This window comes from Triticum aestivum, chromosome 4A, assembly GCF_018294505.1.
Source record: "Triticum aestivum cultivar Chinese Spring chromosome 4A, IWGSC CS RefSeq v2.1, whole genome shotgun sequence".
Taxonomy (NCBI): domain Eukaryota; kingdom Viridiplantae; phylum Streptophyta; class Magnoliopsida; order Poales; family Poaceae; genus Triticum; species Triticum aestivum.
Window position 1 is genome coordinate 608,863,600 of NC_057803.1, and position 13,512 is coordinate 608,877,111.

At 46.2% G+C, this 13,512-nt stretch overlaps 1 protein-coding gene across 1 annotated transcript; it reads right to left on the reverse strand.

Annotated features, from left to right (window-relative positions):
- Positions 1-5,939: 5,939 nt before the first annotated feature.
- Positions 5,940-7,766, reverse strand: LOC123082577 (uncharacterized). Its single transcript, XM_044504880.1, has one exon. The coding sequence runs from the start codon at positions 7,718-7,720 to the stop codon at positions 6,095-6,097; it is 1,626 nt and encodes a 541-aa protein (XP_044360815.1). The 5' UTR covers positions 7,721-7,766; the 3' UTR covers positions 5,940-6,094.
- Between the last annotated feature and the right edge of the window lie 5,746 nt (positions 7,767-13,512).

The following is a 13,512-nucleotide window of genomic DNA, read 5'->3' on the forward strand; positions in this document are numbered from 1 at the left end:
GGTTTCGGGTCCTCAAAAGCGCCCACCAGATTATCTTGTGTACCGTGCTTCCGGCGGGTCTCCATCGACGTGAGCTGTGGTGCATCACCCCTGGCGTCGAGGGTACATGACTTGTTCGTGCGCGAACAGTGTCCCCTCGCCAATGGGGGCACGTAGTGGGCTGGCCTAGTAGCGTCAGTTTGGTTCATTTTTTAGATTTTATTTATATTTAAAATAAAATAAAATTACATATATTCAAAAATTATTTAGTTGCACATTTTTTAAAAGAAACACCCATGCGGTGAAAAAATGTCCGCACAAACTTTTATGAAAGGTTGATAGAGTTATTAAATGTTTACCAAATGTTCACACACTTATCCATATGCTAGTAATATTTAAAAAATATACAATAAATAAAATTTACGTACCATCGGGATAAAATATTTCTAACATTAAAAAAAATATTCACGTGTTTTGGAAAAATGTCCAAGACGTTTTTCAAAACTGCTTATACAATGCAAAAATGTTTACAAAATTTTGAAAAATATATTCCATACCCCTTTCAATAGAATTGTTTGGATATTTTTAAAAAATGTTCCAGATTACTGATCTTTTTTTACGTGAACAACAGGAGCTCTGCTTTGGCCTTAAAGGAGAATAGAAGTTTTACAGTAGCATTGGAAAGGAAGAACATTCCTAGCCAATCCCCACACCCACATACATCACTTCGAAGCAGCTACCACATGGACAACTACCGCGCCCGCAATTATCCCACAGCGTGAATCATCTTGTTGGCCTCATAGAAGGTCTTCACCTCATCCCTAATCAGCCCAGGAAGTGCCATGGCCGTTAACGCTTTCTGGTCGAAGATCCTGTGGTTCCTCTCCTTCCATACATTCCAAACGGTGTAATCTGCCCCGTTGATCTCCTCCTTGGTCTTGTCCTTTGCCCCATGGTCGGAGCATAGCCGTGACCACCAATCCACAATGGATGGCGCCGAGGAAGCCACCAATGTCATCCACCCGTTTGGTACTTGCAGCTGGATGAAATCCTCCTTCATAAAGTAGCAGCACAGTGTGATTGGATCCGCGGTCCCAGCTCCTGATCACAAAGACAACACAAGTTGTTATTCGGCCATCCCTGAGCCTTCAGCCGATCCGCATCTAGTTTCAATTATACAGCAGGAGCCAGACGTAGAACTTGATCTTCCCCTCCATCTTTTCCTTCCACAATCGTGCCAGCACCGACCTTTTGATTCTAGCAACAAACTGGGCGTCATATGCAAAGCAGGCCGAGTAGTTACCGTTGGCAGTTAGCGTCAATTGGATCCGGTCTTTATCCTCCATTAGGACCACTCCCTGTATCTTTTCCCACAACCATACGAACTGCTAAAGCTGCACCTCATTGATCATTCTCTATAACCCTTGAACCACCGACCATTTTGCAACGCATCCTTGATAGTGTTCTTCTTGAATTGGGCCATCTTGAACAACCCGGTGCCACCGAGGAAGGAGATTCACCGTTGAGCCATCGGTCCCTCCGGAACACAACCACACCACCATCCCCCAATTGAATCTTAGTGCAGCTTGAAAAAGTTGCTTGTCTGCCTCATCGCAAGGCGTCATTGTACCCTTCCATGGTTTGTCCGCCTCATCCCACCTGAACCATTCCCATCGCATACGCATAGCTCGGTTGAAGCACTCAATGTTTTTGACTCCCAAACTGCCATATTTTTTCAGCGAGCAAATCTGGCTCCAATTTATTAGGCTTTTCCCTCCGATGTTCCCATCTTTGGCCTCCCAAAGAAAGTTGATCCGCAGCTTGTCCACTTTTTTGATTAGCCACTTGTTCAGTGGAAAGGCTGTTAAGAAGTATGTTGTTGTTGCCATGACCACCGAGTTGACATAAACCAGCCTTCCCATCCTATTAAGGAGCCTGCCTTTTCTTTGCAACAACTTGCTAGCAATTTTATCGATCAAGGGCTAGGCTTCAGTTCTCTTTGGCTTTCTGACCCCTATAAAGGTAGCTCCTAGTACCGACATGGAAGGTTCCCTTGCAGAATACCAAACTTTGCCAATATAGGTTGCAATTTCAACTCTGAGCATGAAATAGGGTATGCCACTATCTTTGCCATGTTTGTTTCTAACCCCGAAGCCTTCCCAGACAGCTCTAGAACGGCATGCAGCGCAACAAGGTCCTCCCGCACTAGGTTGATGAAGAATGCATCATCATCAGCATAAAAGCTCGACCGAAAGCAGACAATACTTGTCCCAAGAGGCCCCAAAATATTTCTCGCTGTAGCCACCAACAACAATGTCTACAAAGGTTCCATGGCATTGATGAACAACAACGGGGACAAAGGATCACCCTGTCTGAGCCCCCCTCCCATGTTGAATGGGGATCCTAGCACTCCATTCAATATCATTCTGGAAGAGGAGGAGGCCAGAATCAATGAGATCATGTGACATCATCTCTGCCAAAACCCCATAGTCTCCATGACCTACAACAAGTAGCCCCAACAAACTGACTCAAAAGCCTTGGCCATGTCAAGCTTTAAGAACACCAGAGGGAATTTTGCAGTGTGCACGGATTTGATCACATTTTTAACATACAGAAATTGTCTTGAATAGACCAGCCGTAGATGAAAGCACTCTGATTGGAGTAGATGAACTTCTGGTACTAGCCTCGATGCAAGCATCTTGCTAACCAACTTTGGAATACTATTCATAAGACTCACTGGCCTAAAATCACTGGCATCCTGGCCCCCATCCCTCTTAGGTATCAGCACCACATTTGTCGTATTGAGCAGCCCCCAGTTTCACCCACAAAGGTTGTCCACACAATTGACAGGAGCCAGGAAATCCGTCCTGATGGTCAGCCAACATCGCTTGAAAAAGGCCCCCTTAAAACCATCTAGTCCCGGTGCCTTTTTCTCCATGGGACTCCATGACAACCCCAAGCAGCGCCTGCTCGATGGAAGCCCTATCGAGGTGATCCAGCTGCCTTCGTGGCAATATGAAAGCATCCCAATTCAGCGTAGCAGTTCTCACAAAAGGTGTGCCCATCAACCCCTTGAAATGATCATGCAGAATACCAGCCTTCCCAGCGTGGTCAGAGATTGGCCCATCCCTCCCATTGAGTAGCGGGATGTGGTTCTTACGGCGCCTACATGCCTTTAGGTGGAAAAAGCGTGTGCTTGCATGTCCCTCTCTTATCTCCGTAAGCCAAGATTTCTGTCTCCACCTCACTCTATCAACCACCCCAAAGCCTAGTAATTTGGCTTTGAGTAGACCGTGCAAGCACCGCTTCTCATCCAAGAGAGGTCACCCCTGACATGAAAACAGTCCATTTCATCTTGTTCTTGTTCAACATATTCAGTGCCCTTGCTGTCCTTGCTAGCTTGGTGTGCAAGACCCTGATGGGGTCCCATGATTTGACCTCCTTAGCCCAAGCCTGAGCAATCACTGTATAAAAATTTGGGCAGGCGAGCCAATGGTTCTCGAAACAAAAAATGTTTGTGTTGGGAGAGCTCCATCTTTCTTAGCACAAGCGGATAATTGATAAGGTGGGAACACCGCCTCCCAATCATAGGTTACCAGCACCCCATCAATCTTCATGAGAGTGACATTCTCCCTTTCGCTAGACCAAGTGAAGCACCTTCCCAGAAGCGGGAAATCGATCATCTCTAAATCCTAAATGGCTGCCCTCAACCGACCCGCATCTAGAGATTTAGGTTGTTGTTGCTCTTGTCACTTGCTCTTGCAATCATATTGAAACCCCCAAGCATCATCCATCATGGGAGCATGTACGTGCTGCTTGATTGTCCTCATATCATCAATGAAATGGACCTTGTCGGCATCCATCTGAGGCTCGATCGACTAGCAAACCCCATCAGCTCTGCACTTGACAGTCCCTGAAATAGAGAACTCTCCAGCAGCAACCGGAACAACATCTATCTAAAATTCATCAGTGCAAGCGATAAGAACCCCTCCACTTGCACCCACAACCAGCTGGGAGATAAAGTTGACATCAAATCTTGCTCCCAATGTTTCTGCAACTAGGCCAGGAGTCAACTCGCTGATCTTCATCTCTTGTAGACACACAATGTTGCATTTGAGTTCAGCCACAAAAATCTATACCACTCTCCTCTTGGCAGGGTTACTTAATCCCCTCACATTCCAATTCAAGACGGAGCAATCCATAAAAGAAACAACCGGTACTCCATCTTTGAACTTGTACATCTACAAATCGCCCTCATGGGCAAAGATAAACAACAGCACCCCATAGCTCCTAACCCAAAACACCACCACCACACTAGACGGCACCCAATACAGAGGAACATGAGCATCACTAACATAGGAAACTAACTGAACACAAACCACATAAACAATGTTTTGGACGTTGCTTGAACTCCGTGATTGCTTGAACTCCGTGATTGCTTGAACTCTGCAGTTAATAATTCCTGTCATAACGCTTCCGCTTACAGTCGACGAGGGTACATGGACAACACTATTCCTCTCTCGTTGCTATGCATCACCATGATCTTGCGTGTGCGTAGGAATTTTTTTGAAATTACTGCGTTCCCCAACAAGTAAAACTTCAGATTTTGCAGCATTCTTAGATTTCTGTATGGTTATCACTTTGGATTATTGTTACCTGACCTTATATCTAATAAGTTTAGAAAGATTTTAGTATCGTTTCTCTCTTTTTTTCTCTTTTTTCCCGATTCTAAAGATATGGTGAGCTTATATCAGAACTTCATAAGCAAAACCACAAGGTATATCATAGCATACTATTTTTACACCGATTTTTGTTGCTGTGTTTTCTCTTGTATTCTGACTATTCTCCTACTAGGTATTGCAATACGGTGGTGAGGTCAGAGTATGCCTCCAAAGAGATTGGCTTTTCATGATAATTTAGTTTTCACGTCACTCTCTTAGGTTATGTCTTTAGAAACACTTGATTCAGTTTTTTTTTCTAGCCGAACTAAGTTTTAGATTGTCTATTCTTTAGCATGCTATTTTTACCCTTAGTGTTGTATATACCTAATACTAGAAAATGTGTTTTTGTAATTTTTTACTAATAATCATTGGTTGGACACTTGAATTATGCAGTCTTAATCCGTTATTTCTTTGAAATGGATATGCTTACAAGCGATGCAGTGATATTTTATTCATGGAACAGTGGTGTTGTCTTCACTCTATTGTTGGTCATCCGGGATGAGTGATGACGATGATGCTTATGGGCATCATCGACTGTTGTTCTCTTCTCAAGTAGTGTGTCCGTGATTATCTATCATACCTTTTCTGTCAATATGCCAACTCTCGGTTCCAGAGACACATGCGATCAGAAGCATAATTTGTTGGTTGGTCATGTATGCACGAATGTGAAGTTGGTGACATCGACACGGTGAATATATAAAGATGTGATAGTTTGCATGTTAAATTGTATATGAGTTGGTGACAACACATATTGCAAGCGTTGCCTTGGAACATGTGAAACTATTGGCATTCCATACCTTGAAGGAGATCATATAGGTTAGGTACTCACACTTGCTAGATTTCTTCAAGACGCTTGATGAAATGTCTGAACCTAAACTTATTCGTAAACTTACTTCCCATGGTACGCTAAACTATTCCTAAATATTATGTTGATTGTGTCCGTGACACAATTCTCGACCCACTCAACCGTGGTTCATGGGAACCAACATTTTCTCCCGTTGCCACCCAGGAGATTAACTATACCTACTCGTATATGATGACTCACCCAGCGTATAGAATCGAAACTTCTATGTAACCGGACTAGTACTAGTTAGCCCTTAGTTACGCTTACGGTCAAGTACTAGTCCTAGCCGGACTCAGCATGCAAACTAACTATTGTACACCTAGCGCTAATTGCACGATACCACGTAGAGCTAGTTTAAGTAATTTGATTATCTTTAACACTGTGTACTCTAGAACAGAACCATGCCAAGGGAAGGGTGCTACAAAATCCAGATTTAGATAAATTTAAAGAAAAGTTCTTGACAAATTAGGGGTCAACTTTTGCATACCACCTTTTCTTTTTTAGCCTAGTAAGCAAAACATCCCTGTAGTATTGCCTCCTAAACCAGTATCTAAAACCTTGGCGTGATCCAAATTGGAGCCGGTAAATGTAGCCATGGATACAAGTTTGGCCACGCATCGCTAAGTTTCCGCATACTCCTATTCTTGATATCCCAGATACCATGATCTTTCCGTAACATTGGACTGTAGTAAGAACAGTCGTCCGTTAGATAGATGCAGTTTGGCTCGAAAGCTGGAAAGTCCTTGGTCGGAAGGCACACGACAGAGTTAAGCCCAACGAACAACGCATGGTCTCCAATGTCCCTTAGTTCCACCAGCTTTTGTCTATCGACGTCAACCTTAAAGACTAGGAGCTCATTCGTGGTGACCTCTTCAACAAGCCGATGAGGCAGGTCAATGCCTTCACGAAGCAGTTGCGACGCATCAATCTCTTGGTCATTGGCATCGGCTTCACATAGTTCGCCTTCTTCGTCGCTATCTTCTGTCTCTAGCTCATCTTGTAGCTTATTGTCGTCGTCATCTTTGTGGGCGAGGTCCACACAATCTTTGTGCATTTTGTTCACGATATCTTGGTAAGTGCCACGATACTTGAGTAGAGTATCTATGTGACTCCAGTCCCTCCAGACCTGCAGGAGTTCACCCGATGGACCGATGACAGGATACATGGTATGATATCCTAACGAGGGTAACACGCTGCGCATGATCATGGTTACTGATGGTGAAGGCTCACAAAGATTTAAAGTACCAATAGAGCCATTCGCATACAAAATGTAGAACAAGCCATCCTTGTCATTGTAAAGAACGTTGTCAATGTAGCCTCCATCCTGGGAGACCAGTGTCCACCGGTCGTCTCCCGGCCTGGCAAAAGAGAGTCTCCACTTCGGATTATGCACGATGAGGACGGTGCATTCCGTCACATCGGCGGTCGTAGAGATGGCAACCCGAAGGAACACCAGGTGTCGCGCCCAGCTGATGCTGGGTTTCATGATCCCGTTCTCGGGGTCAGCAGACCAGACATGCTTGCCACCGTCGTCATAGAATTCGTCGTTCTGGTAGATAGTTTTGACCGGAGGGAGCGTGGCCTGGGCGCCGGTGACGGGGTTGAGGAGGTAAGGGTCGCCGGCCTCGTCGGTGGTAAACAGCCAGCCGCCGTGGCACGCGAAGGTGAAGCCCCGCCTCTCATGCGGGGGCCCCGGGAAGGGGACCCGGAAGGTGGCGCCGGTGGCGGGGCAGTAGAGTGCGGCGTCGTTGGGCCCGTACTCCTCGCAGGCGTAGAACAGGCACGGCGCTCGCTCCAGCGCGGGGAGGCAGAAGGCGTTGTGCGCCGCGCGCCAGGACCTGCAGACGGCACCGGCTCGCCGGAGGCTGGGTATGTCCAGCGACGACATGATGGTGAACAGGAGGTCGTCCGGCAGGCCGGACCAGTGGTCGTCGTCGGCGGGCCTCCGCTGCTGCGCGTCGTTATCGGTGGCCCGGCTTGCTGCGTGGACGACGGGCGCGTAGGACGACGGCGGCAAGGCTGCTCGCATGGATGGCTGGTTGTGTCGGGCGAGAGCGAACGCCATGCATGCAGATACGACAGCGAGCGCCACGATGGCGAGCAAGACGCTGCCCGGCATGTCGATGACGGCATCTGGAGCGTTGAATCTCCGCTGTTGCTCGTAGCTCTTGGTCATGCAGCTGGCGGCGTCGACGACTGTGGCGTAGGACGACAGGGCTGCTCCCATGGTGTATGCTGCTTCTTGCGTCTCGCACTAGCTGTTGCTTGTATTTGTATATAACGCAGCGAGCGCCACTCCGAGTCGGACCGGGCAAGTTCGCACCTGGCCGACTTCGGGTCCATCGAGTTCATTTTTGGAAATGGAGGTATATCCCCGGCCTCTGCATCATGATGATGCATGCGGCCCTTTTATTAAAAATTTAAAAAGTATCATCAAAAAGGTCTTACAGCTCGCAAACGGAGCAAAGTCATAGCATAAAGATCTGAAAAAATAAAAGGCCTAAAAAAAATAAAACAACCGATACGGTGATAATAAGGACAAGCTCTCTAGCCCTCTATCCTGTTATGCGACCGCCATCCAAACCGGTTGAATATAGCCCGAGCTACCATCTCCCATTGGTTGCACCCAGTAACCAAAGGCTCTCTGGAGTCCATAGGAGTGAGTAAGGACCACGTACGGATCCAAGCTGTAGCTCTGAAGATAACCTGCAAAAAAGTTAAGTTGTGTTGTTTGTTAAAAATCATATCATTTCTGCAGTTCCATATAGCCCATAGTAACGCACATATTCCAATCCGAATACGAGCCGCCGTGATCTGTTCAACCCCAGCTAACCACGTTCCAAACAAAGACGCAATATCTACTGGGGGATTAATATTAAAAGCTACATGAATCGTTCTCCAAAGTAACTTGGCAAGTGGGCATTCAATAAATAAATGTTGTATTGTCTCATCTTGAGCACAAAAACAACACCGCGAGTTGCCTACCCATCGCCTCTTAAGTAAGTTGTCCTTTGTGAGTATTACTTGCTTGTGGACAAACCACATGAAAATCTTAATCCGCAAAGGAACTTTATCTTACATATATGAAGTGACCTTGAGAGGGGATCAGAATTAATCAAATCCGTATAAAAGGATTTCACCGTAAATATCCCATTTTTAGTTAACTTCCATTGTGTAGAGTCCGGCACGTGGGAGAGTCGAACTTCAATCAATCTCCGAACCAAGTGCATCCAGGCTGTCCATCTCGCACCCACTAACGCACGTCTGAACTGGATATTCAAGGGAATAGTTTGAAGGACGATACCTACGTAATCTTCCTTACGTTGCACAATATTGTAAAGGGTAGGATATTGTAAGGCCAAAGGTGTCTCTCCTAACCATGTATCCTCCCAGAATCGAGTTGACATCCCGTTGCCAACCGAGAATTTGACCCTACGAAAGAACAGATCCTTCGTTCTCATAAGTCCCTTCCAAAACGGTGAATCAGTTGGTCGGATGGTAGTCTGGGCTAGCGTTTTCGAGTGCAAATACTTATTGCGCAGGATTTGAGACCACATGCCCTCCGGCTCTGTCCCTAACCTGTACAACCATTTGCTCATAGACATTTATTCTTAGTTTCCAAGTTCTCAATACCGAGACCCCCTTGGTCTTTAGGTCGACAAAGGATATCCCATCGCGCGAGACGGTATTTCCTCTTGGCCTCATCAGACTGCCAAAAGAATCGAGATCTAAAGAAATCAAGTCGCTTTCGGACCCCTTTCGGAATTTCGAAGAACGAAAGTAAAAACATGGGCATACTAGTTAGTACTGAGTTGATCAGAACTAATCGACCCCCATATGACATCAACTTGCCCTTCCAGCAGCTGAGTTTTTTTTCCAATTCGTTCTTCAATACATTTCCATTCTTTATTAGATAATTTACGGTGATGAATCGGAATACCCAAGTAACTGAATGGTAAAGCACCTAATTCGCATCCAAACAATTGTCGGTAAGTATGTTCCTCGTCTTTGGCCTTCCCAAAACAGAACACCTCGCTCTTATGGAAATTGATCTTTAAGCCAGACAATTGTTTGAATAGACATAGGATAAGTTTCATATTACGTGCCTTAGCCATGTCATGTTGCATGAAAAGAATAGTGTCATCAGCATATTGTAGAATGGACACCCCTCCATCAACTAGATGAGGAACTAGACCCTCTACCTGACCATGTTGTTTGGCCCTGCCAATAATGACGGCCAACATATCTGCCACAATATTGAACAGCAGGGGTGACATGGAATCCCCTTGTCTCAGCCCCTTATGCGTCTGGAAATAGTGACCAATGTCATCGTTCACCTTAATTCCGACACTACCCTTCTGGACTTGAGTATCCACCTGGTGCCTCCAGGTTTCACTAAAACCCTTCATGCGCATTGCCTGCTGAAGAAAAGGCCATTTTACTTTATCATAAGCCTTCTCGAAATCCACTTTTAAGATAACCCCATCTAGTTTCTTCGAGTGAATCTCATGAAGAGTTTCATGTAAGACAACTACTCCTTCGAGTATGTGTCGTCCCGACATGAAAGCTGTCTGACTAGGTTGAACCACTGAGTGAGCAATTTGTGTCAATCTATTGGTTCCAACCTTTGTGAAGATTTTAAAACTCACATTCAGCAGGCAAATGGGTCGAAATTGTTCTATCCGGACCGCCTCATTCTTCTTTGGTAATAACGTTATCGTACCAAAATTTAGATGAAACAACTCCAAATGGCCATCGAAAAAATCATGAAACATAGGCATAAGATCATCTTTAATGATATGCCAACATTTCTTATAGAATTCAGCTCGAAACCCATCTGGTCCCGGTGCTTTATTCGGCTTCATTTGAGTTATGGCCAAATGAACTTCTTTTTCAGTAAACGGTGCAGAGAGAACATCGTTCTCCGCTGCCTGTAATTGAGGTATATCATCAATCACAGACTCATCAAGAGACACCGTGGAAGTATTAGGAGGTCCGAATAGACTTTTATAATAATTGGAGATATACGTTTTCAAATTTTCATGCCCCACTATTGTTCCCTCGTCCTGTTCAAGCTGTATGATTTTCTTCTTCCTGTGATTACCATTTGCAACCATATGGAAGAACTGTGTGTTGTCGTCCCCTTGGACAACCTTAAGCCTTTTCGCACGCAACGCCCACTTGATCTCCTCCTCAGGAGAGCACGTAGGGCTTGCTCAGCCTCGGACTTGGTTCGATGTTCATTAACTGAAAGAAGAGTGGTTCCAGCCTTTACATCGAGTGCCTCAATTAATTGCGTTAGACGTTCTTTTTTCTGCTTATAAATCCCACGCTCATTCCTGGCCCATCCTCTCAGAAATTGTCGGAGATGTCTAATCTTGTTTTGCCATCTCTCAACATGTGTCCTTCCCATAACCGGCCTGGCCCATTCGCGTGCAATCATCTCCATAAATCCTTCTCGCTCAAACGAGCTTTGCTCGAAAGAGAAGGTACTTCTGTTTGCAACATGGGTAGCCTCTCCCGAATCTAGAAAGAGTGGTGTATGATCCGAGATCGCTCTTTGCATCGCATGAACCGTCACCAACGGATATTTTTGTTCCCACTCCACACTAGCAAGTACCCTGTCCAGCTTTTCATAAGTCGGAACAGGTAACGAGTTGGCCCATGTGAACTGTCTACCGGTGAGCTCAATTTCTCTCAAATTGAGGCTCTCGATAATCATGTTAAACATCATAGACCACCGTCCATCGAAATTGTCATTATTCTTTTCTTCTCTTCTCCGGATTATGTTAAAATCCCCCCCCCCCGACTAGTAGTGGCAGATTTTCATCTCCACAAATCCACACTAAATCGGCAAGAAAATCATGTTTAAATTCAGGTTGTGCTGCCCCGTATACCGCAACTAGCGACTATCGGAACCCATCCAATTTCGATCTCACCCTGAATTTAACTGAAAAATCTCCCTGCACCACATTAAGCACCTCTAGCGTTTCACACCGTACTCCTAGTAAAATCCCGCCGGATCTTCCTCTAGGTGGTAAAATGTGCCAATCAAAGTCGATACCACTGGAAAGGGTTCGAAGGAATTGGGGTGTGAAATTATCTCGTCCAGTTTCCAAAAGTGCAACGAAATCTAAGTGATGTTCTAATGTTGTCTCTGCTAAGAATCTTTGTTTAGCCAAGTCTGCTAGACCTCGGCTATTCCAAAAGAGTCCTTTCATAAGTCATCATGGAATTTTTTCTTAAGTTTAACTCTAAGACTTCTGCGTACCGCCGAAGTGGGATAAATTTTCCGCTTCCAGGGTCATTTGGGCTTCTCCCCAACACCCTCTGGAACGATATTATTATCCATAACAGACACTGCCTCCTCCATCAAGAAAGGCTCTACTGTATCTGTGTTCTCAACTTCCTCCTCATCTTCAGTCTCGACACTAGGCAAGAGATTATTACAGATATTGGCAAGATCATTAATACCTAAATTATTCATGTCATTGTCATTCATAGGTTGGATAGAGGCAGGATTACGAATGATCTCGGAAGCTCTCTCCGCTTCCATGTCTAAAAGATCATTAACGGATTTGACGACCTCGGTTTTATTTGATCCCAAAGAAATGCCTAAGTCATTTGCCTTATCAACTAACTCTTTCTCAGAGAAGTGTAAAATTGAACAACTTATATCAAATGACGTACCTGCAGTAGTCTCGGCATGACGAAGCATGGCAGCCCTCTTGGCCCGCGCTAGCTGAAAGTCATCCACATCCGGCTGTCCCTGGATCCGGTTGCTGACATGCCTGCCAGCCGTCACCAGATCCATAATCCCACCAAAAGCGATGAGCTCCTCTGTGGTCCTCTCGTGCGGGGTGCAGTCAGGACTCCCACGCCCTTCCGGTATCGTCGGTGAAGGAGGGAAGGGCGTGGTGGAGTGAACTGCCGGTGTGGGTGACGAGGGGAAGGAGGACCGTGGAGCCGCCTGCTCACAGATCTCATCCCCCTTATCACCCGTGGAAGTCGTCATACCTCGGCCACCCTGCTCGGTGCCAACCTGCAGAGGGGTTATAACACGGGGCTCCTGCCCGCATCTCACCCCCAACTCGGCCGGAGGCGTAGAAGTGGAAGGCACGCCATAAAACTCCTGTCTAGGCGCCCCTCCCGCCGGCGAAAGGTCAGGCAGTGGTGTTTGGATGTGGTAGACCTCCTGCCCAGGGTCTCCCAAACCTGCGGCCATCCCAACAGCAGCCACCATCGCACCGGGAGTAGGCTCCGTGGTCGTCACATTGCCGACTAGACGTGACACTGGTGGCAGCTCAAGCTCCGTCGGGTCGTCTGTCTCGACCTTGGTGCTCCATAACCGGCTAGGAGCGGAGCTCGATACAAAAGAACCAAAGCGAAGCGTGTTCATCGGAGTGGTGGATGTGGGCGCCTCTTTGGTAGAACTATCTACCTTATCAGACTGCGTAACAGGCCCCTTGTCCGACTCCGGCATAGTGTCATCGGGCCCCTTCTCCTGGTCCCCGGGTGCATCGCCCCCCTCAGTAGTATCCATGTCCTGTGTCTCATCTCCATCCTCGGAAACTACAGTATCCTCAATCTCAAGCTCTAATAGATAAGTGACACCAGCATGTGTCCATCTGACAACATCTGGTATGTGCTCAACGCTCACAACACTGACCAAAAGCCTCGCAGCGTTATGTGCGTGAGTGAAAGGCATGTCCACCTTTTCTGTCTTACCAATCAAACCACCCAAACTCCAAGCAATCAGAAAATGTTTTACATATTTAGGTGGCACTCCATAGAAACGAACCCACACCTTCTCCAAAGGTGTACCCTCAGGATCCTCCTGCTTCCACTCGTCGAAAGCGATAACAGTGTTTGTGCTCGTAACTCTGTATAGACCCCACTTAAGAACATGCATCTGATCCTCTTTAGTGGGAAAGTCAACCTTGTAAGACTGGCCTTCTAACTGCTCTA

What these genes read in the sequence shown, in the direction of transcription:
- LOC123082577 (XM_044504880.1), bottom strand. Translation starts at nt 7,720, where the DNA reads ATGACCAAGAGCTACGAGCAACAGCGGAGATTCAACGCTCCAGATGCC.